Below are 22,059 nucleotides of genomic sequence, written 5' to 3'. Positions count from 1 at the left end.
TTATTTAAGACTCTTACTATTTGTATTCGTTGGGTTTACCATTGTGGGGGAAATCAGAAGAAACCAATATTTCAATGTGGGATGCTGTCTGGGAGCGTTGTGAGCTGAAAAGGTCTGTTACGTCTTCCCCATTCAAAGACTGACTTCAAGGGGAAGCAAAATGACAGCACGCGCTTGATGTCACTATGGAGCCTCAGATGTGGAACCGCATAAACATGTGTACAATTGCATTAAACTTCTCATAGGGGCTTTGATGTGACCAATTATTGACTGCACACGCTACTAAACTTTGCCAGTGAAATGCTCAATAGTGGTCAATGCATGTATATATTTATGCTCGTAATATCACTTGATAAGTTGCTATCCAAATACATTTTTGCTTGCTTTGTTTTCATAACATTTTACATTTTTTTTAATTGTCATAAATTTCCAACTTTAGAATTTTTTTTACCATGATTTGCCTCATTTCTATTGTAGAAATATGACTCTTTTCTGAAAAAAAACACTCTCATAATATGTGTCTCGAATCCTTTGGATGACAGAAATGTTGTCTTGCAAAAATTGAGTTCAAACAGCACCTCCAAAGCGGATCCATCAATCCATTCATCCTGTTGCAATACAAACATGGTAAATATGAAACAGACATAATGTGCTGACTTAGGCTATTGTACAATACAGTACAAAGCATTGGAAAAAATGACTGCAAATATTGGACAATTATATGTAAAAGCTCTGTCGTGATTCCCTACATCATTGTTTGACATGTAACGCATTCTTGGCCAAGTGGTGTGTGGTCATCCTCATCAGCATCCACCCTGCGGATGAACTTACTGTGGCTTGACAAATCTTTAAGGCAAGTTCTTGAGGCGGAAGCGAGTCCCAAATTGAATTACATGCACAATTGTCAGCCACTGAGGGGGGCCATCACTAATTAAAACCATGTGATTGATGACAGCGATGCTTGATGCCAAAGGAGGATAAATCACTCTCCCGGTCACTTTGCTGCATTGGATTCTAACCCCACACTTCAATTTCAACACTTAGTCAGCCGAGGGGAACAAACGGTTGAAGCATGGCTTGTTTGGAGTAGAATGTGCTCACTGTTTACTCTTTTTCCACATGACCCAACAAATGCATCTTTCCAGAAGTATAATATACTTTGACCGATTAAAAGGAAAGCTGTCCATCAAAGGTCAGCACTTAGTGAGCAATCATTGACTAATAGCTTTTTATTACGTGCCACAGAAAATTGCATTGCCTGACGGGTTAGAGTTCGGCATGGCAATAGACAGTCTGTACTCTGTAAGAAATAGAGTTTTGGAGCTCGAGAGGTGCTAGTGCATGTGGCTTTTGGCTACTGTCAAGGCTGAAGTCGTGCAGCGGCCTTATCGCTCATTACCATTCACCATTAATTGTGCCTTAAAGCAGCGGTCTCCAACCTTTTTTGCATATTAAGACATATTCCGAAAAAAAAGTCTAATGACTAAAATACCATTCACCATCCTGATGAATGTAATTGTTATAAATTAGATGGAACCCTGCGCTTCTTTCTCTGCAATGAGCTGGGCACTGTCATCTTGTTTGTGTTTAATAGCATAATGTGAAGCATTTCTTTCTTTCTCTGCGTGTTTGCCACCCACATTCCAAAAACACCCACGGTAGGTTGATTGGACACTCTAAATTGTCCATAATTGTTAAAGTGAGTTAGAATGGATGTTTGTCATTATGTGCCCTGCGATTGGCTGGCTATCGGTTCAGCGTGTACTTTCCCTCTCCCAGCACAACTGTCACCCTTATGAGGATAATTGGTAAAGAGAATGAATGGATGGATGCATTTTTCAATAATAATCAATAAATGATATTTGATTTGAACAGAATCACTTTTGGGGAACAATCCAGCCTTCCTGTTGGCCCCCAAGTCAAATACAGGAAGTGAACTGTAATCCATTCTAATGTTAGCATGCATTACAAGTGGACTATCAATATGGTTTACTAATGTGGCCGGGAAGGGTTTCGTACTCTCCAACTGCATGCAAGTCAGATCCTGCCGATGGGTTAGTTGTGTTCAAAGGACCAATTAGTGGGTCCTACCTTAGCCTCAAGCTAAAGAAGCCTGGGTGGGGGTGGCGGTGATGGGGGCCCATCCACCTGAGAGGTGCACTGCTCTCCCCACTGGGCTTTAATTGGGAAGATAAGGGCGGGTGGTTGTTTCAGAGGCTTTTACCATTACATAGGACCTCATTGTGGCTGCTGACCGTTTGATCTTAAAATAATTTACTTAATGATCTCACTGCGGGAGCAATTGGTCCTGCTCGATTAGTCTGCAGGGTCTAATGGGACTGCGAGAGAAGGAGGAGGCGTGGGGAGGGAATAAGGAGTGGCACAGTAAGGACTAAATGAATCTGCTGTGTAACCTTGGGGAGGTGCACTTTTTGCATAAATTCACATGGGAAATTGTGACAGCGTTGCAGCCAAGATTTATAAATGTGCAAGTTATTGCAGCTTTTTAACCATCCAAAGCAGCAGGAAGACGAATGTACTTGTGGGGTCTAATTTATGGTAAATATTTTGATAAATGAAACATGTGCCTTATATCACTGAACTGTGAACCTATGGCAATGTTTGTATGTTTAATATCCCATTGGGTGTGCAGTGCCTTTTTAGCTACGGCCTATAGACAAATTTGCACTTTCTTAATGAGGTCTCTATCTATCTATCTATCTATCTATCTATCTATCTATCTATCTATCTATCTATCTATCTATCTATCTATCTATCTATCTATCTATCTATCTATCTATCTATCTATCTATCTATCTATCTATCTATCTATCTATCTATCTATCTATCTATCTATCTATCTATCTATCTATCTATCTATCTATCTATCTATCTATCTATCTATCTATCTATCTATCTATCTATCTATCTGTGTGTGTGTATACGTACATGTATAATATACCCACTATAAACTAACTAAATGTAAACTCTACGACTTTACTCTTAGCGAAGGGAACATTTCATGTTTTGAATTTTGCAAAGGACACTAAAGCTTTTGAATTCTGACATTTCAGCCATCAAAGTCGCAATTTAAATATATATACCCACAACCGGAGTGAGAATAAGCAGTACAGAGAATGGATATATAGGTGGATAGTATAGTTCGTTTTACATTTTGCCATATCCTGTGATTTCAGTTAGCCTAGAACACAGGGGTCACCACCATGGTACCATGCTCATAGAAATAACGGCGATACATGGCCAATGGCATACATACGGGATATGTATTCATATCACGAATACATGTATTGTGATATGAAAATTCCCAAGATATTGTCGTCGTCATGTTAATGATATTAAAAGCAGCACATCTCTGTAAAAACGTTACTTTTCACCCACTTCAGCCGAACTCAGCTTTGTGAATTACATGGACCATGATAATTTGCGCTACTGCGTTATTGGCCGAGCCTTTTTCTTTGTCAATGCTGTTATGTACAAAAACACAATATTATGCTTTTTTTATATTATGTTTTATTTGCTTGTTATTGTGAGTTTTTATACAGTATGGTGAGCTTTTTTACATCGCTAAACCCACCACAATATCATGATAATGATCATATTTTAAGGTTCATGTTGTGTTAACATCGTTTTGTGGCCATTTGGAACTTTTTCGTCCCTTAACGCTTACAACATTAAGGATATGAATTACAAGGAGACCATTTGACTGTTTTACACTACTTTCTCCTTAACTTTTTTCAACATTACAAGAGAGGAATAACTGGAAAAATTCTCAATTTTTTAATTTCATTATCTTTGCCTCGTGTAGTCATGTGTTAACATGTTTAGAAAAAGCTAATATCAGCCCGTTAAATCAATTGGGTTCTAATAATAACACCATTAAAGGTAACATGAGCAAATTAGTTTTTTTAGAAGTGTGTATCAAACGAGTTGCGTAAAGGGCATTAACCAGTCCACAAGAAGTAGCTCTCTGCTGCAAAAAGGTTGGTGACCCCTGAATGTTATGTGACTTTGCATGCATTTTCAGCATCACTTTAATCTAGAATTACAGCAGTTATTTTGAGACTAAAAATGGTACGTAACGTACTTAAAGCCGAGTTGAAAAGGTCACTGCAAAGCTTTCCTGACCTCTGGCCAGGAATTACCAGTGAGAAAAGTGAAGGGGGTTGGTTGTAAATGCCACCATTTGGACATAAGAGAGTTCCAGTCAGGTACATTTCAGCAATTTACTGTAAGGTAAAAGTATTAAGGGGGTGGGGGGAAGAGTGAGAGAGAGAGAGAGTTGACAACTGTTACAAAATCAATGGGAAAGCCTGTGAGAGCACATGAAATTGCTGTTAACATGCCTCAACAGAAACGGTGCCCACTGGCAGAGCGATACAAAATGTTTGAATGTGGTTTTATTGATGGGACAATGTGGTATCATGTTTAACGATGATCTACATCTGTTCCAAGTTGAAAATGTTTGCCTCAGGTTGTGAATAAAGTCTGTTTTGACAACAAACCTACATGACAGACACATGTATGAATTGTAACATATTATCAGACAATGAGACGAATATTGGCTTTCGGAGCGAGTCCAGTGATCCAGTTCGCTCTCATGATTTGATGCTGAGGCTTTGACTGTGACATGGCCAAAGGTCGACCTATTCCCCTTCCAGAGGTCCTTAACTGCGCACTTGACAGTAATGAATAGTCACGACGCATTTGGTTCATTTTATGCGCTGTGCTCAAGCAAACTATTTTGTCTATCTTTTTGTTCTTCGTAAAAGGACATGCTGTGTCAAAGCGGGCAAAGTTTTTATTTATAAGTCTATAACTCTTTAAATGCACATCTTTGCACATTCTGCAAGGTCTCTGTTGAATTCAAAAGAATTATTGAACTACCTTCTTCCCCAGTGAATGGCTGTAATCCCTGCGCCAAGCGCTGCATATTAAAACTTTTTACATAAGCTCCAAACCACGTGTGATCCTCTTGCCTGTGGGGCTGGCACCACAGGAGCATAAATCATACATTGCGAGCAGAATGTGTCACTGGCATTCCATGTAGCTCATGCACAGTAAAGGAAAGCAAAAGGACACACGCACAAGCCTGAGTACCAAGAAAAGGCCTATGGGGCTCCCTTGACAGTTGTTTCAAACGGTACCGGACTGACACAAGCCCTCGGGATATTCCTCCCAACAAACTGTATGTTCCATGCGAACAGGTACAAATTATCTTCTCAATAAAATGGAAATCGCCGAAAGCGTCCTCGGGTGTCTTCATTATCTGGTTGCGTTGTAGATGAATGTGCTTTCAACTGCATGAAGCTACGATGATCAATTTAGGGAGATTATCTTACCCTGTAGGAGAATTGTGCTTAACATACATTATGTAAAACAGCATCTTCGAATTTTAACCTCTCTACAGATTAACATTGCAGAGAGGACATGAGGACATACTGGACATGATTTGTCCATTTACACAACCCACCTAGACTGTGAGAAATGTCATTTTTTTGATATGCACATAAAGACGGTCCAAATGTATCCTTGCCTCGCACTAGTCAAAACATTAATGAGATGAATTTACATTTATGGAGTGAATTATCACGGAAGTACACTATATGAGGAATAAAGGGCCCAGCACAGGTTAAGACTGATTGACAGCAGCATTGTCTGGCTAGGTTGCACTTCATTTGGAAGAGCCCATGGTGACCCCTCGGCATTATGGCCAAGGGAGGGGGGCAGTGCCAGTCTCTCAGGATGTTGATTAAGTGGGATCAACCAACCCCTCACACACAAGTGGCCTGGACGTCCTCAGGGGAGACGTGCCTAACGGCCTCGACCTGGACTTCCTCCACAACAACACCCACACCTTCCCACTTTAAAGGCGTTAGACAAACACAAAAACCCATTACAGACGTGTAGGACAAGTTTCAGACGACTTCGTGTGTCATATCATGGCGGATATATATATATATACTGTATATATATATTTTTTTCACAGTTTTCGTAGGCAGCCATTACAGCATATCAATAAATAGCTAGCTAGAGGTATAATGCATGGCGAATGCTTTTTAATATGTACGGTATGTTTGAGAGATAATTTAACAATGGGGATTGAAGAACAATTGTTAGGTAATGGGGGCTCTTAAAGCTTTTGTTTGACTACAGAGGAGGCACTAAAAACAAGCCTTTCAAGATAAGCGGCCCGGCTGTTGTATTGAGTCTTTGCTACTCCCCCAGGACAGCATATCCATCACCAGATGCCCTCGGGTGTGGGCGAACAAATTTGTACCTTCTGGGGCTTACATCACACCTCAGGAGCATTAGCACTCACCAGTGGGATTTCTGTGTGATCTGACACAGAGATCCAACTGTCAGATCAGAGCAATCCTGTTTTTTCTTTTTTTTTAAATACTTGTTGAATGTTAATTCACAACAGGTTGCAGTGCCATCCCCCATCTAACTACACTTTTGGGCTATTATTTGCCACCAGCGGATAATAACTATTGTGCAAAAACTATTGTGTGCGTGTGTGTGTGTGTGTGTGTGAGTGCGTGCGTGCGCGTGTGCGTGTGTGTGTGTGTGTGTGTGTGTGTGTGTGTGTGTTTCCAGAGACAGCTCATGAAGAAATGACTGACAAGATATTATTATTTTGTCAGCGTGAACAATTACTACAGAGGGGAGGTCACAAAACAATAGGAGTATGCTCCCCTCATTAGGGCAGCCACAATTTTGAATTTTGAAATCTTGAATAATAATAATAATAATAATAATAATAATAATAATAATAATAATAATAATAATAATAATAATAATAATAATAAAAACAACAAGAATAATAAGAAGAATCTTTTACTTTTATTTTTCTCTGTTTAATCTGTATGTTCCAAATTCTCATGCAATTTCTCCCCAACCTCCTGTGGTCCAATTGAGCCAAAAGAGAAAAGCTAGTGTCCTCTACAGGAAAATATGGGAACTGCAGTAAATCGCTGATCAAGGAAAACAGTCATATAGACGTGTATAGCTGTATATAAGATCCAAACATGAGAATAGAGGATGAAAGAAGTCGAAAAAAAGTGCTTCTCTTTTAATTTAAGAAAGCATCTGTAGGCTGCTGAATAAAAATAATAACAATAATAATAATTACATGATGTGAAAAACAATTGTAAATAGCACTGTGATTTATCCATTTTGTATTTATATTGCACTTAATTGAACGGTGTTTGTTTGTTTTTTCCTCTTTCTTCTTTCTACCCACATTCTTGCTGCTGGAGGCTGTAAATTTCCCCAGTGCGGGACAAATAAAGGATATCTTAAAAGTATGCATCTTAGGCCACAACGTCAAGTTGCAATTTCGCTATTATTGATGCATCTGTTTTCTGGAGCCCTGTTCATTAAACTGAGCTGGAGCAAACTGGCTTTGGATGAGAAAAGGGATAGCCCTTGGACCGGTCGCCGAATTGACAACCATTCACATGCCCACCTAAATGGATAATTGATAGTGTTGAAATAGTCTAACATGAATGTTTTTGGGATGTATGACGAAGCTGGAGTAAACCCATGCGTGCATCTGAAGAGCATGGAAACTGCATATAAGGCTAAATTTGAACCTCAGACCGCAGTAATATGAGTCATACGTGCAAACCGATCCAACACCGTGCCAGACCTCCAATTTTGACCTTAAAAGGCAATTTCCACTCGCCTCGTATTTTTGTGTCACAGATTCGAGTCACACACATGCATGTAATGAGACCTCAGATAACATATACACTGCTGTACTTCAGATAGCCTACAACTGGTAACAAATGTATTTTTTGTGCAAAATATTTGGCATTTAAGACTGATGGGAACATTCGCACTATCAAGTTAAACCTAATGTGGCAAGCCGTTAATTATTGTTATTGGTATTATAAAATACTGGATAAATTTTTCTCCCAATGACCCAAATTGATGCTTCATGAATGATGAGTGATAAACCTGGATTTTATGATTTTTTTCTTTTCACAAAGTCCACAGGAAATATATTGTATTTTAATGAAATGTAAATGACATGGGCAAATTAAATGACTCACATTTTCAACCATTAACACCTGTCCTGATTTTACAGCAAAAACTGAATGTGTGGCATAAATTGGGAGCCATCTTCATCTTTACTGCTTCATTGCATTGCTTCCAACTTATTAGCCCCATAGCAACAGGCTGTCAATCTGCCCCACAGGTGGTCCTAAATTGTTGGTGAAATGAGCCAAAATGGCAATACCACCTGCAAACCTGAGCTAACTATCTGAGGTACTTCTCACTTTATATGAGCTTCTTCACTTGAATACCAGTGCAGTAAACGTAAAAGTGAATGCAACTTTGGTTTGATCCTCAAATGACCCGCATAGAGCTACAACTATACATTATTGAGACACTTCATTCTGCACTTGTGCAGCTAATGCGATCGATCGAATACAAAATGTTTATTTGTTAAATTTATAATAATGCAACTTCTTCGTTGGCACTGAAAAAAGGTATATTGAAATTTGAAATTTAACAATATATACAGTTAGTGAAATGCACTACAGTATTCTGTTTCGTTTGCCTACATTGGGACAGCAATTATCATTGAGAATTTTGGCCCCTTTTCGAGTGCTTGCTTTTTAGGCTCGGCTACCGCACAAGAGCTATGTTATGTTATACTTTCGAACACGTTTGCCAGTCAAACACGTTTATTCCACGTTGGCAGTTCCACACCTCAGTATAAAACAAATGACTTATTTAATAAACACATATAGAATCTGCGGGCGACCCTTTGGTCCACTGGTTAGCGTTTTGACCTCACAGTGCAGGCGTGCAGGGTCGATTCGGGCTGTGGCCTTGTTGTGTGGAGTTTGCATTTTGTCCCTGTGCCTCCGACGCAGGCCGTGCGTTGGTTTTCTCAGGGTACTCTGGTTTCCTCCTATATTCCAAAAAACATGCATGGCAAGTTAATGGAACACTATAAATGTTTCCTTAGGTATGAGTGTGAGCACGGATGGTTGTTTATCTGCTGCTGCAAAAAATTTAACTGTAAATTGCAAAGGATAATCAAAAAGATAAGATTTTTTGTGATGATGAACTGTTGTACGAACAGCAGCAGTTGCAATCGACCTGCGGGTCCTTGCTGGTCTTTTCTTCTCTAACTTAAAGGGCAAACAGTATGCACATATTCCTAATGCAGGTTCTTTGTGGAGTCTGCTCGATATGAAATGTTAACTTTGCAAAGTCTGCACTCTGCCAACGAAATATCTCTTCACTTTAAAATGTATCAACATTTTACTGTGCTTTTGTGATGGGCTCCTCATTTTTTTCCATAGCTGTCTATAGTCTCACTTAACATCTCTATCACTTTCTCTCGCGCTCCTTCGCTGCGTTGAGTGTCCGTCTGCCTGTCTGGAACCTCGCCCTGTCCTTTATGCTTTTCTTGTGGATACAGTACCGGCACCGCCACACAACTTGACCAATCAAATGCTGCTTTAACAGAAAAAAAGACAATGGCGATGGGTGGGGAACCCACACAACAAATCGGCTTTTAGATCGCTCACGATTGGCACATCACAAGCAGCAATAGCTGTCCAACTCAGGAACGACCTCCAATCGGTGTTGGGCGTGCCTTCGGGCTACGAACAGTTCTCAGTCAACAACCCGACAAGTGGGTCTGCACGTACCCGGGTCGCTGCGGCTTCAGGAGCCGCCTCGGGACCCAGTTGGAGGTTGCTATAAACAGCAACTGCAACAGCAGCAATAGCTGATAAACTTGAGCTTTGCAGCCGGGCGGTCAGTCAAGTCCCGCAGCAGACACATGTAAAATGTCAACTCCGAAGTTGTTGGAGTGGAGAGATGGTAGTCTCCTTCCTGACTATACTGTGTGTGATCACACACCTTCACTCTCCTTGCGTGCCTGCATGTGTGATTTGTTTTTGTGTGTGATGCGCAACGCAACACAAACCACCACGACAGACCGAGCTGGAATACAATCTTGCAAAAGTGACCGTTTGGTTTAATAGGCACAGTATAAAATCATTCAATGAATGCAAAAGAACCACCCGTCCAAATGACGTGTTGAAATCATGCAATATCATAAAACGTACCTATCGATTTTAATCAATGGTCTCTTCAACGAAGGTATGCGTGATCTGTTTGATTTACAATATTTAGCATCCCCCCGATAGCGATGGGAGCAAATGATCACATTGTTTTTGTTTGTTCCGTGCAAACGTGATGACCCACACAACTCCCCATGGTGACAGACGGAGCCCCGAAACGTCATCGGCAGTGATTGAGGAGACTGTCCGCTGCTTGGCAACGACACGCTAAACCTCCCCGCTCGTGGACTTCAAGTCAGGATCGTCTTCTTCGCCGACAAACGCGGGGAGTAAAACAAATCATTTAGGGGATATTTTTAAGGGTGTAACGTGAGGGTTTTTTTTTCTTTTCAAGTTTAGAGTCGTAAAGTGAGGTACTATGTCGGACGACGACGAAGGTGCGCCTTCCTTTCTTGACGACGTAAGAGTAAAGTTTGTCGAAGAGAAAGTTTGTAAATTCCTACAAATGCAGCCCCAAACGTGGGGTGAAGGTGCTGCCGGTCAAGACTTCCAAACGCTATTGGTAGACCTTTTTGAAAAACACACTGCTGTTTATTTCTCTAAGACAAAGACAGGTGGCCTGGACGCTATCAATGAGGTATGCTTAAAACCAATACAGCAATGACTAGCATAGCATTCGTGCTTGCAAAGATGAATTGCATTGAAATGGGTCATGTTTTTACTGCATCATTTTTCAAACGTAGACCCCGAGTTTTGTCAGAAACAAGATCATTTATCTCACAAAGAAGCGACGTGCCATCGTCCATTCAGAAAACTACAAGAAGATTCTACTTTTTGGTGTCCTGGCTCCATGTCCAGTTCTGCAATTGTCAATCATAGTTGAACAGGTGATATCATAACATTCCCATCATTTTCTTAAGAATAAAAACAAAAACAAAACATGCTTAGTTATTGATGTCGTTGATTTTTACTTGGCTTGTGTTCTTCCAAGATATGTACCCCACTGCTGTCCAATAGTCTTAACCAGCACACATGGCCACAACTGTTGTCTGAGGACATTACTCGAAATGCTCAAAGGATATGCAATAAAACATCAGTTGTGCGAAGACGTGCTTTGGGGGAATCTGTCCTCGCTGTTCCACCTGATACTGACTGGATGGAAAATGTATCTAGTACTTTTAAAATGTAAGAGCACACACTTGTTATCAAGATAAGTTAATGGTGCAGGAGTATATTTAATGTATGCATGTATTTTACCCAAAGGTATGGTAGCTATGACAGGACACTGGCTCACAACATAGAGACCCAGGTGAGCAACTGGACCAATCTGATTCAAAGAATGTTGAGGGAGGATTCATCAGACGTACTTCTGACTGGCAATAATCCCGGGCCTGCTGCAGAGCTGGGGTTCTGGGCTTCCAGGAAGCGCAATATTCAGAGCATATATCAACAGGCATGCACCGATTAAATTGTCATCTTTATTTTCATCACCTGGAATTTCTTGCTATAGACTGTGTGTTTCCCTGTGTAGCTTCAAAGCCCTATTATTCAGAAGATGGCAGAGATTTTGGAGATGATGGAAAGCAGCTACCATCCTGTCATAAAGACACTGATTGGAAATGTATTTGATGGTAAGATTTTTTTCCCCCCAAAAAAACAAGACACTAAATAATTATGTAAAGTTCAGACTGAAAGTCCATTTTAAAAACTTGTATTAAAACCCAAGAACCTTTAGCATTCTGCAAAAGATTGTGCACCCTTGACATTTTCCAAGTAGATGAATCATTTAAACTAATATTGTGATTTTCTTTTCTCAAAAGCACTCCAAGAAGCAGAGGACATTGACCTTCATCTACAGCCACTGTGTGTTCATCTTTCTCAAATGGAAAATCAAGGTTTCCCAGATGTTGAAGCCTCCATACCTACACTGTTTCACCTGTTATTCCTGATCTGGACTAGCTGCCAACCATATCAAAGCCCAACACGAATTGTCGTCTTACTTCAGCAGCTCTGCAATCTGTTCATTGAACAGGTATGGCCCGTGATTTTACCATTGTAATTGTTGTGCTAGTATTATATCGGCTCAGGGATGTTCCGATCAAGGTTTTAAGATGCCTATACCGATACTGATTTTACATGAGCGTGATTGGCCGAAACCTATTCAGAACACATGGATTCAGTGTAAAATTTTTAATTTTAGAGCAACAACTATGGATTTACTTCAATGGTTGATTAAACAAAACATAAAATGAAGTTATGAGTGGAATAATCACATCCATGACAATTCATCAATGTCATTGGCCATACATTGTGTACTGTCGGTAAAAATTCATAAAATGTAAGGACGGTAATATGTCTGTACTGTATAGATACAATTTTAGATACAATAGAAAAACACTTGGGGATAAATATGTCACTCCCTCACTACACCATTGAGATTAACATTGGCTTGTCGAGCCTTTGATCGGATTCACCAATCATGGAATTTTTCACGATCGTATCAACCATATCGATCATATCGACCGATATTATCGCCCATCAATTGATTGGAGCATCTCTAGTGTATGCAAAAACTGCATTGCTGATGTCGACATGAGTTTGATTTCCACATTTACATGTGTACTATTTTATCTTACAGGCGTGTGCATATTTGTCAACTGAGTTATTACGGCGGGAAGACCCAGAGGAAGGTCTACACATGTTGAAGAGCGTGATAAAACTCTTCCGATGTTTCGAAAAGAGTTATCAGAGCCAGAGGGAGAGGTTGGCAAGCCATGCAAAACATGCACCCTGGGATTTCCCATCTGTCATCATTTTTACGCGTTTCAACAATTTCCTTAACCGCATGCTACAGCTAGAGGTGAGGATAAAACTTTGTACAGTATGTTTCATGTTGGGTATGAGTATACTTTTTTCCCCCCCATTACAGGACATTTTTGAAATAATGCTGGAATACAAAAGATTAGAAAAACTGGAATTTGGTGGGCCTAAAGGCAAACTCTACAATGAGCATGCTGCTCAGATGTACACAGAGTTCAGTGAGCACTGCCTGTTCTTAATGCACAGTGATCACAGCCCTCTTGACTGCAACTCCCAGGTGAACTTTTCTTGAAGAGCATGACTTATATTCAATAAGGTTTTCTTCAAACTAGTAAATTAACCACATTCTAACTGAAGATATTGTTTTCACACACTAACAATGCATGATATGGCCACAGGGTTTCGAGAAGGAATACAAGGATTTCAAAATGAAGATTGTGGACTTTGAATGCCAATTTGCCAGCCTCCTCTGCTCAGTCTTTCACGATTGCGCAGGACTTGAAGCAGTATTTAAAGTAAGAGAATGTCCATCTACCAACTGTGATGTATCAAACTGGTATAGGTGGCTCAGCCACTGCATGTGATAGCAAACAATCATGGCATCACCTTCTCCTGTTCTTGTCTTTAGCTGTTAACAATTGTTGGACCTTTCCTTGAGAGAGAGCACATTAGGCAAATATTTAGTCCTAACATTCCTCTCCTGCTGCAACAGTTTCAAGATGAGCTGGACACATGTAAATTGCTCTTTCAGTCACAACTAAATGAGGTAAGTAGTAATATTACAAAAAAAAGGAAACAGAAAAAAAAAATCCCTGTTGGGTTAGTGCAGCACTCGCTTTCTATTCTCTCTTTATTTACAGCTTGGAAGTTGTTTTGGAAAGAACATGGCCTGTGTATCCGGAATGTTGAAATGGGCAAAAATGATCAGAGAACGCATTGAAACCCCATGGGAAAAACTACAAATTGTGTTTGAAAGGTTGAGTGAAACGACTTAATTCTACAGTTTATAAAGTGTATGTGGAAGCAATAGTGTCCTAAAACTCATGACTTATTATTCAGCGTTTTCAGATCTGTGGGAGGGATGGATACAACAAAAGTGCACCATATGTATAAGGAGATGATGAGTTGTCTACACCAATGTGAGGAACAAGTTTACTCAAAGTGGTGTAATGGTTTGACTCAGGCTTGCCACATTAATTTGCAACAACCGCTCTTATGTAGAAACTCCTCAAATGACCTCATCTCAGTCAATTTCAACCCCAAGGTGAGTTCAGATTTTACGCTTCAGTAATACACCCAGGGCACTGTTTTTGTTCCAGCAAGTAACGGTAAATAAATTAAATAATTACATTAAATCAGATTGATTCCTATAATAATGGAGATTTGAATGTATAAAACAGCCAGAGTGACATGCATTTATTTATTTATTTATTTTGGTTACAAAATTGCTCGATTCCAATGTTTTTAATTATTATGCACAACAGTTAAAACAGTGTCACGGTGAGCTGGAGCCTATTTTTGCTGCGGTGGGCAAGGAGCATCATACACACAGGACATGTACAGCACTTTGTATGCAGCGATGGCTTTTTGAATGTGCTCTATAAATACTGTTGACTTGACTTGACTATTGGTTGCATTTGATAGAGATCATTATTGTTAAAAATATCAAATATCTGTACTGATAATGTGACATTAATATAGGAACTCCTTTATTCATTTATTTATTTTTTAATTACCCTAACAATGCTTTCATCCATGTCATCACTTGTATGCCCGTGGGCACAACCGACCCGACTGAAGGTTGTGCCACAGGCAAGAATTTATTCAGCTTCTTTTGCAATTTACATATGTGTCTAAAAAACAAAAATCATAAATCATTGATTTTAACATTGTCTTTCATGCATAAAATAATGTTACTAAATAAAATGCAATAAAATCCGTAATATTGAACTACCCTCTTTAAATGCACGAAAGGCAGGATTTTCCAGTATTGCATCTACCACCTCTCGCGGGTGCACCCTGCACTTTTCAGAACCTCTGTTTTGTGAGATTCTGCTAAAAACCCTAATCCTGTCCACAGTCAGTGTCTCATTAATCGGCACTGGTATCTGTTTTGGGTCCCCAGCTGGCTGAAGTCTTGAAAGATGTTAAGTATATTCAAACGCTCAACATTGACATTCCTGTGGCAGCCATGACTGTTTTTGAGAAACGTGACCTCTTCACAAAGGTTAGAAGCGCACATGCGGCCAGCAGAACCTCTTACTGTTTTGTCAGTGTTTAAAAGATCTTCATCATTTATTATGTTTTTAGTATGTGAGGAGTTTGCAGCTCGTAGTGCAGTGGTACAACAAACTTAAACAGACTGTCCTCGAAATTGAACTCCCGCTCATCAGAGATGAACTGGCCTCAGTAGACCAACTACTGAAAAGAGCAGAGACCGACGTGACCTGGCAACACCAAGACTGCTGGAGCTTCATATGCATCACGAAAAAACAGGTCCAAGACCTTGCTGAGCGAGCCAGTAGAGCAAAGGAGAACCGTGATGCCATGCAATCAACGATGAGGAGTTGGAGCAAGCACACTATGTTTTGCAGAAAGGACAACAAGAAAAACTCACTACTACAGCTTGAGGACAGAGGAGACCATGTTAGCAAGATATCTAGCTCCATAAAACAAGATGGAGACTTCATCCACAAGTTGGTACAGGTACATCACAATTAGTACCATTTATCCTCTCTTATCGAGGTTTCCGCATGCATACTCATTGATAATGTAGCAAGAAATTTACTGTACCTCTAAGATGTAAAGATCCAAAACAGGATGGAATCTGCTTCTGATCACGCTGCTTTTTGTAATGTATATTCTCTCCTGCCCACAATCCTCTGAACCATAATTAGGAGAACATGATGCTCTTCAATGCAGACCCAACTTCAGACGCTTGGCAATCCTACATGGAATATGTGGACGAGATGGTGGTGGAGGGGCTCTTTGGCTACATTGGTCAGTCACTCCAATTCATTGTGGACAACATGGACTCATGTCACAAGCAGGCCCCTCTCTTCGAGGCTCATTTGATGCTCACGGACTTGGGCATGAGCTTTCATCCGTCCCTGCAGAGAGATGCAAAAGATGGCTTCTATGAGCTTGTAGAAGGACTTGTTGGAGATATTTTTAAGGTGTCAGTAAATATCAACAAGTTGTCTGCTGATGTGAGCTTGGACAGCTATCAGGTACTGACTTTCATTGGCTTTTGAATTACAATTAGGAATGGGCATTTGACAACATTTCCTTCATTGACTATTAATAATCAGTTAATTGATTGATTCATCGTGACGGTATTTTTAATGCAATGGAAGAATAAGCCTGAGTATTTTTTGTTCAAGACAGGTACTGTACACACGAGCAAAAGGGTTTCTCATAATCAACCCTTGATGAATTAATATACCTTCCTGAAATGCAATAGATTCTGTACTACACAACGTATGGTGTGATTTTAAAATGAGAAGAATGCATACAAGCAAGTCATTGCGGCGTAGGGAAGAAGGTCCTTCCAAAATAAAGAGGTTTTGAAAAGGGAAAGAGTTAAAAATGTAAAATGTCCTATATTATATATATATATATATATATAGTATATATATATATATATATATATATATACTGTATATATATATATATATATATATATATATATATACGTCTAATATTTATACACGACTGTCACGTGATTGATTCCTTACAGGATGTAATGGAAGACATGCTTGATTTGTTGGATTTGCGGAAGGAAGTGATGGAAAGAGTTGAAAACGTCCTCAACAAAGCCATATCGTACCAGCAACAGTTTGATTGCTACGCACATTTGTGGCAAGATGACCGGGCAGAGTTCCTCAGCCAGTTTCTCTTGTATGCACGTGCGCTGACACCTGAAGAGGCTGAGGCTCACAGAGCTGATATTCTCCCAGAGAGCCCTCCTACCGTTGATCACTTCAAAGAACAGGTGAAAGGCGTCTTCGCCATCTCCATTCTAAAATCGCATGAGATTTTCATAAATAACAGTGGTCTTGACTTAACAGATCGATTACTACGAGGGCCTGTACTCTGAAACATGCAAACTTGAAGACTCCAGGGTATTTGATGGATGGTTTCGAGTGGACATTAAGAACTTCAAAGTCACTCTGTTGAACACTATTAAGAAGTGGAGCTGGCTTTTTAAGGAGCACCTCTTGACATATGTCACAAACAGGTCACCATTGACGTTGCTAAAACACAAAGAAAACTGTCTCTATGCCATTTTTACATTTCACATTATTCCCTTTAGCCTTGATGACCTTCAAGGATTTGTCCATACTACCGTTGATGGGCTTGCTAAGTGTTTGCCGAAAGGAGACTACAGCAGTCTCGTGGAAGTCATGAGTCACCTCCTGGCTATTAGGGACAGACAAGCTGTCACCGACAAGATGTTTGAGCCCCTAAGAGACACAGTAATCCTCCTAGAACGGCATGCAGTGACCATTCCGGACAAGGTCTATTTACAGCTGGAGGTAAAGGGATTTGTCATTTTTATTTAATTTTTTTATATTTTACTTCTCTCTCGCAAATGAGGAAATCTTTTCAATTCAACCACACTTGTTAGGAACTTCCTGAAAAATGGAATGGGGCTAAAAAACTGTCCTTAAAAGTGAGGCATGAGGTGTCCCCTATGCAAAATGAAGAAGTGATGGTTTTACGAAGACGCTGCTTGGAATTTGAGGTCACAACTCATCTCTGTTTCCTGCTTCCGCATACATAAAATGGAGCATACGTGGATGTAATTGTGTCATGAAGCTTAATGAAATTTCTTTTTCAGGTGAAACAAAGCCAATTCAGGGACATCTTCAGAGCAACTGCACCTTTCAGTTACAAAACGTCTCATCCCTACATTAGTCTGGATAAAGTAGGAGTTAAACTGTTACCTAATTATGGTAATAGATTTAGATTTGACACTATGTAACATATTTCTTCTCTTGTCTTCTGTTGCATAGTCTGAGAAAGCAATCCGAGACCTGGACAAAGAACTGTCAGCGTTGCAGGAGTCAACAAACTTATTTGATGTCACGATCCCTGACTATAAAGACATTAAGCTCTGCAAACGAGAGATCACTGTTCTCAAAGAACTGTGGGACATGGTCATATTTGTTCATGTGAGTAACGTCATAGGTAGAAAGTATAAAAAAAAAAAAGACGAAAATGGAAATATACCTGTGGCTACAAAGCCACAAAAGCCAATAATTCAACAATCTGACCAGCCTGCTTGTCTGTGTGGTCATTGATTCTCTTGCCGCTAAATGCCCCAATTAAGGTCCCTCAGCCCATTGACCCTTATGCACATGTCTTTATCTATACAGACCAATGTGGACCACTGGACAAAGAGCAAATGGAGGCAGATAAACGTCGAACAGATAGATGTGGAATTGAGGGGGTTTGCTAAGGTCAGATCACCAACAGTGAGCTTCTCACCTGCCATGCACCACTTCTTTGGTTGTTACGTTGGTCTAATACAGTTAAGTAATGATGGTAACAACCCTGCTCTTTGTGTAGGACATGCGAAAGCTTGATAAAGAGGCTCGTGTATGGAACGTGTATTCTGGCTTAGACCTTTTTGTGAAGAATTTGTTGACGTCACTGCGAGCTGTGAGTCAGCTACAGAACCTTGCAATTCGAGAGCGCCACTGGGTACAACTACTAAGGACAATGCAGGTGCATACTCCTTAAGAGCAGCATTTTGCTACATAGAAATGACATGTTTTTGCATTCTGTTTATTTATTTATTTATCTATGTAACAGATGAACTTCACTGTGACTGATCATACTACATTGGCAGACCTCTTGGCTCTGCAACTTCATCTTTACGAAGACGTTGTTCGTTGCACAGTGGATAAGGCAGTTAAAGAAATGGCCATTGAGAAGGTTATTTTGTTGTTGTTGATGGATTACAACAGGCAATCATATCAATGTCATCAAAATATTTTATGCCTCACATTCTTTTCGTTTGTGCTTTTAGAAAGGCTAAGAATTCCTTTGCATCAGTGTGTCTCGATCTATTGGTAGATGAAGCACTAGTAACTGCAGTTTGTGCATATAGAAAGGTTGCTTTTTAATTTCAGGTTGTGACAGAAATTAGTCAAATATGGGCATCAATGGAGCTTTCATATGAAGATCATTACCAAACCTCTGTCCCTCTACTTAAATGTGATGAGGAGCTCATTGTGACGCTTGAGGATCATCAGGTAAGTTACAGAGCGAGTCTGCTTTGATTGACCCTAATGTCGCAAAAAGTCTGTCGCTGTAAGACACAAGGACTCGTTCTCAAGACGAGTTGTCTGTTAGAAGCACTGGTAGTTAAATGCTGCATGGTCGAGAATGCAGAATGGGGCCTCTCCGTCTAACTGTCTAACAGCACAGCTGAGACTGCAGAGATCCCTATTGAGTCCTCAGATTTATAGCTGCTATTGCACATGGGGCATTGTAGCATCACGGCGGCCTTTGTACATGTACACCAGATGCATGGTGGGTGGTTGGGGGGGGGGGGGGGTAATTGTAGCCAGCAATTAGAAGTCTTACTTCTTTGGTGCCTCTGTCTTTGTGTAAATAGACCATATCCCTCCCCCATTTTTTTGTCGTGTGCCAAGATGATGAGATTGCTTGAAAATTAAACTGGTGCATGTGATGATATGAGCTGATCAAAATACGACTCCATGCAGGTCAGTGTTTATGGTTGTGCCAAATATTAGATAACTTATGTTGTTCCTTCCAACTCTTTGTACCCATCCTCAAGGTTCAGCTCCAGGGCATCTTTCAAAGCAAGCACATAGATCACTTTCTTGTCCAAGTTGTGGAACTTCAGAGACAGCTAACAGTGACTGACTCTGTGTTGATGGTCTGGATGGAGGTGCAAAGAACATGGGCCTATTTAGAAAGCATCTTTAAAGGCTGCGATGATATCTGCCAGCAACTACCAACAGATGCACAAAGATTCCGAATGATAGATGCTGAATTTCAGGTCTGCACTTGAATTCATTGTTGCACTTCTGGACCAAAAGGACTCCAAATTGAATCCAATTGACTTTTTCAGGAATTAATGTTGGACAGTGCAAAAACCAAACATGTGATTGAAGCCACCAATAAACCCAACCTCTTTGAAAAGTTAGAAGATCTTCAGAAAAGGTCATTGTGCATTTCTATGTTGTTTTTTTAAAACATGAAAATGATTGGCATAATTCCTAATTCCTCTCTCTTGCCAGGCTGGCTTTGTGTGAAAAAGCTCTTGCTGAATACCTGGAGACCAAAAGACTTGCCTTTCCGAGATTCTACTTCATATCATCTGCAGACTTGCTGGATATTCTCTCGAAGGGAGGCCGTCCCAAAGATGTACATAATTGATTTGATTTTATCTTGCTTTTTTATTATGTATTAATAGCCACATTTCAATACTCACCGTACACCAATCTGATGTATTGCATTTCAGGTGACATGCCACCTCTTAAAATTATTTGATAATGTGTCTGATCTGGAATTCTCCAACAATCAATCTAAACTTGCTATGGGCATGTACAGCAAAGAACGGGAGTATGTACCATTCCAGAAGGAATGTTACTGTAATGGAGCGGTAAGCTATGACGATAAAATATTCCATCCAGAATAGAATAGAATTCATGTTTTATTAATCTTGAGGGAAATTCTATAACATTTGACTGTATTCTAATAATTCATTGTTATATGTTGTACATGAATATTGTGTAAGGTGGAGGTGTGGCTTGCCTTTCTGGAGGAGTCCATGAGGGAAAGTGTTCGGGGTCACCTGTCTGAGGCTGTGTCAGTGTATGAGGAAAGGCCCAGAGAGCAGTGGATTTTTGATTTCCCGGCCCAAGTTGCTCTGACTGCGTCACAGATTTGGTGGAGTAACGATGTGGAGCTTGCGTTTAAAAGACTGGAAGAAGGATTTGAGTCTGCTCTTAAAGACTACAACAAGAAACAGGTGAGAAGAGAATGTGTGACTTCCATGCCATCTTGATTGCATCAGATTCAATGACTTGTGCTTGTCAGTTTTTCCAGTGCTACTGTATGTCATGACCTTGATTGCTGCTTAAATAATCTCCCCCTCCTTCAGATAACAGTTTCGAGTTGTCCTGCAAGACCAGTGATAAACTAATTCCAGTGATATTTTAGTCAAGCTGTTAGTGTAAAATTATCTTGTTCCAATGTTCACTTTCATACACTTGTGCTGTCGGGGAACCTGATGAGTGTTACTGGTAATACTGGTCGCATATTTTTTTTGGTACCCTTAGATTTATTTGAAGTTGCTCTGTCCAATCTCCCCCAGATTGCTCAACTGAACATGTTGATTAACATGCTGTTGAGCGAGCTGAGTCAAGGAGACAGACAGAAGATCATGACTATTTGCACCATCGATGTTCATGCGAGAGATGTTGTCACCAGCTTGATTGCTCAAAAGGTGAGCAATCTTACATGATTGCACCAACTGTAGAGCAAGCACATTTGACATTTTAAAACCCAATCTCACAAATCAGAAATCTGCGTTGCACATCATGTTTGCTCTCTGAAGACTCTTCTATTGTCATTATCATTATATTTGACTAAAACAAAAACTGTAATCAGTTTCAACTGTCAAATTTCTTTGTCACTTTGCCGTAGTAATGGCATTTCTACAGCATAGTTTGTCAGTTATCAACTGTGCGTCTAGGTTACCACCTCACAGGCCTTCCATTGGCTTTCCCATCTTCGACACTACTGGAATGAGCCGCAACGCCACTGTTTCATTAACATTTGCGATGCCCAGCTCCCTTACCTTTACGAGTATCTTGGAAATACACCACGTCTTGTCATCACTCCTCTCACAGACCGGTAAGAATGTTGGCCATTGTCATTCAGAAAATGCATCAAAGGTTTCAACACACTGTCTATTCCTTTATTAACTTAGCTGCTACATCACACTGACTCAGTCACTGCATCTGACCATGAGTGGGGCGCCATCGGGTCCTGCTGGGACTGGTAAAACTGAGACCACAAAGGACCTTGGCCGGGCAGCGGGTGTCATGGTCTACATCTTTAACTGTTCTGAGCAGATGGACTACAGGGTTGGAGATTTGATCATCGACCCCCTTTGTTCATT

The 22,059-nt window shown here is 40.2% G+C and overlaps 1 protein-coding gene across 1 annotated transcript in view; it reads left to right on the top strand.

Annotated features, from left to right (window-relative positions):
- LOC127601244 (dynein axonemal heavy chain 11) overlaps nt 1–22,059 on the top strand; it is a 92,692-nt gene that overhangs the window by 43,334 nt on the left and 27,299 nt on the right. The window contains exons 2-35 of the mRNA XM_052066339.1: nt 8,225–8,295; nt 10,278–10,710; nt 10,817–10,960; nt 11,065–11,258; nt 11,337–11,526; nt 11,605–11,704; nt 11,894–12,105; nt 12,712–12,933; nt 13,003–13,170; nt 13,292–13,408; nt 13,522–13,659; nt 13,754–13,869; nt 13,953–14,157; nt 15,019–15,120; nt 15,204–15,599; nt 15,791–16,123; nt 16,633–16,887; nt 16,964–17,133; nt 17,209–17,431; nt 17,524–17,640; nt 17,737–17,823; nt 17,912–18,070; nt 18,275–18,358; nt 18,468–18,626; nt 18,714–18,836; nt 19,034–19,156; nt 19,705–19,929; nt 20,002–20,093; nt 20,171–20,297; nt 20,395–20,535; nt 20,671–20,904; nt 21,250–21,381; nt 21,631–21,791; nt 21,868–22,024. Coding sequence (XP_051922299.1) covers nt 10,492–10,710; nt 10,817–10,960; nt 11,065–11,258; nt 11,337–11,526; nt 11,605–11,704; nt 11,894–12,105; nt 12,712–12,933; nt 13,003–13,170; nt 13,292–13,408; nt 13,522–13,659; nt 13,754–13,869; nt 13,953–14,157; nt 15,019–15,120; nt 15,204–15,599; nt 15,791–16,123; nt 16,633–16,887; nt 16,964–17,133; nt 17,209–17,431; nt 17,524–17,640; nt 17,737–17,823; nt 17,912–18,070; nt 18,275–18,358; nt 18,468–18,626; nt 18,714–18,836; nt 19,034–19,156; nt 19,705–19,929; nt 20,002–20,093; nt 20,171–20,297; nt 20,395–20,535; nt 20,671–20,904; nt 21,250–21,381; nt 21,631–21,791; nt 21,868–22,024 — 5,625 coding nt within the window. The 5' untranslated portion in view covers nt 8,225–8,295; nt 10,278–10,491. The remainder of the gene's footprint in view (nt 1–8,224; nt 8,296–10,277; nt 10,711–10,816; nt 10,961–11,064; nt 11,259–11,336; nt 11,527–11,604; nt 11,705–11,893; nt 12,106–12,711; nt 12,934–13,002; nt 13,171–13,291; nt 13,409–13,521; nt 13,660–13,753; nt 13,870–13,952; nt 14,158–15,018; nt 15,121–15,203; nt 15,600–15,790; nt 16,124–16,632; nt 16,888–16,963; nt 17,134–17,208; nt 17,432–17,523; nt 17,641–17,736; nt 17,824–17,911; nt 18,071–18,274; nt 18,359–18,467; nt 18,627–18,713; nt 18,837–19,033; nt 19,157–19,704; nt 19,930–20,001; nt 20,094–20,170; nt 20,298–20,394; nt 20,536–20,670; nt 20,905–21,249; nt 21,382–21,630; nt 21,792–21,867; nt 22,025–22,059) is intronic.

Source organism: Hippocampus zosterae, chromosome 5, assembly GCF_025434085.1.
Source record: "Hippocampus zosterae strain Florida chromosome 5, ASM2543408v3, whole genome shotgun sequence".
In the NCBI taxonomy this organism is placed as follows: Eukaryota; Metazoa; Chordata; class Actinopteri; order Syngnathiformes; family Syngnathidae; genus Hippocampus; species Hippocampus zosterae.
The sequence above is the reverse complement of the archived record's forward strand: the minus strand, read 5'-3'. Positions and strand labels throughout refer to the sequence as shown.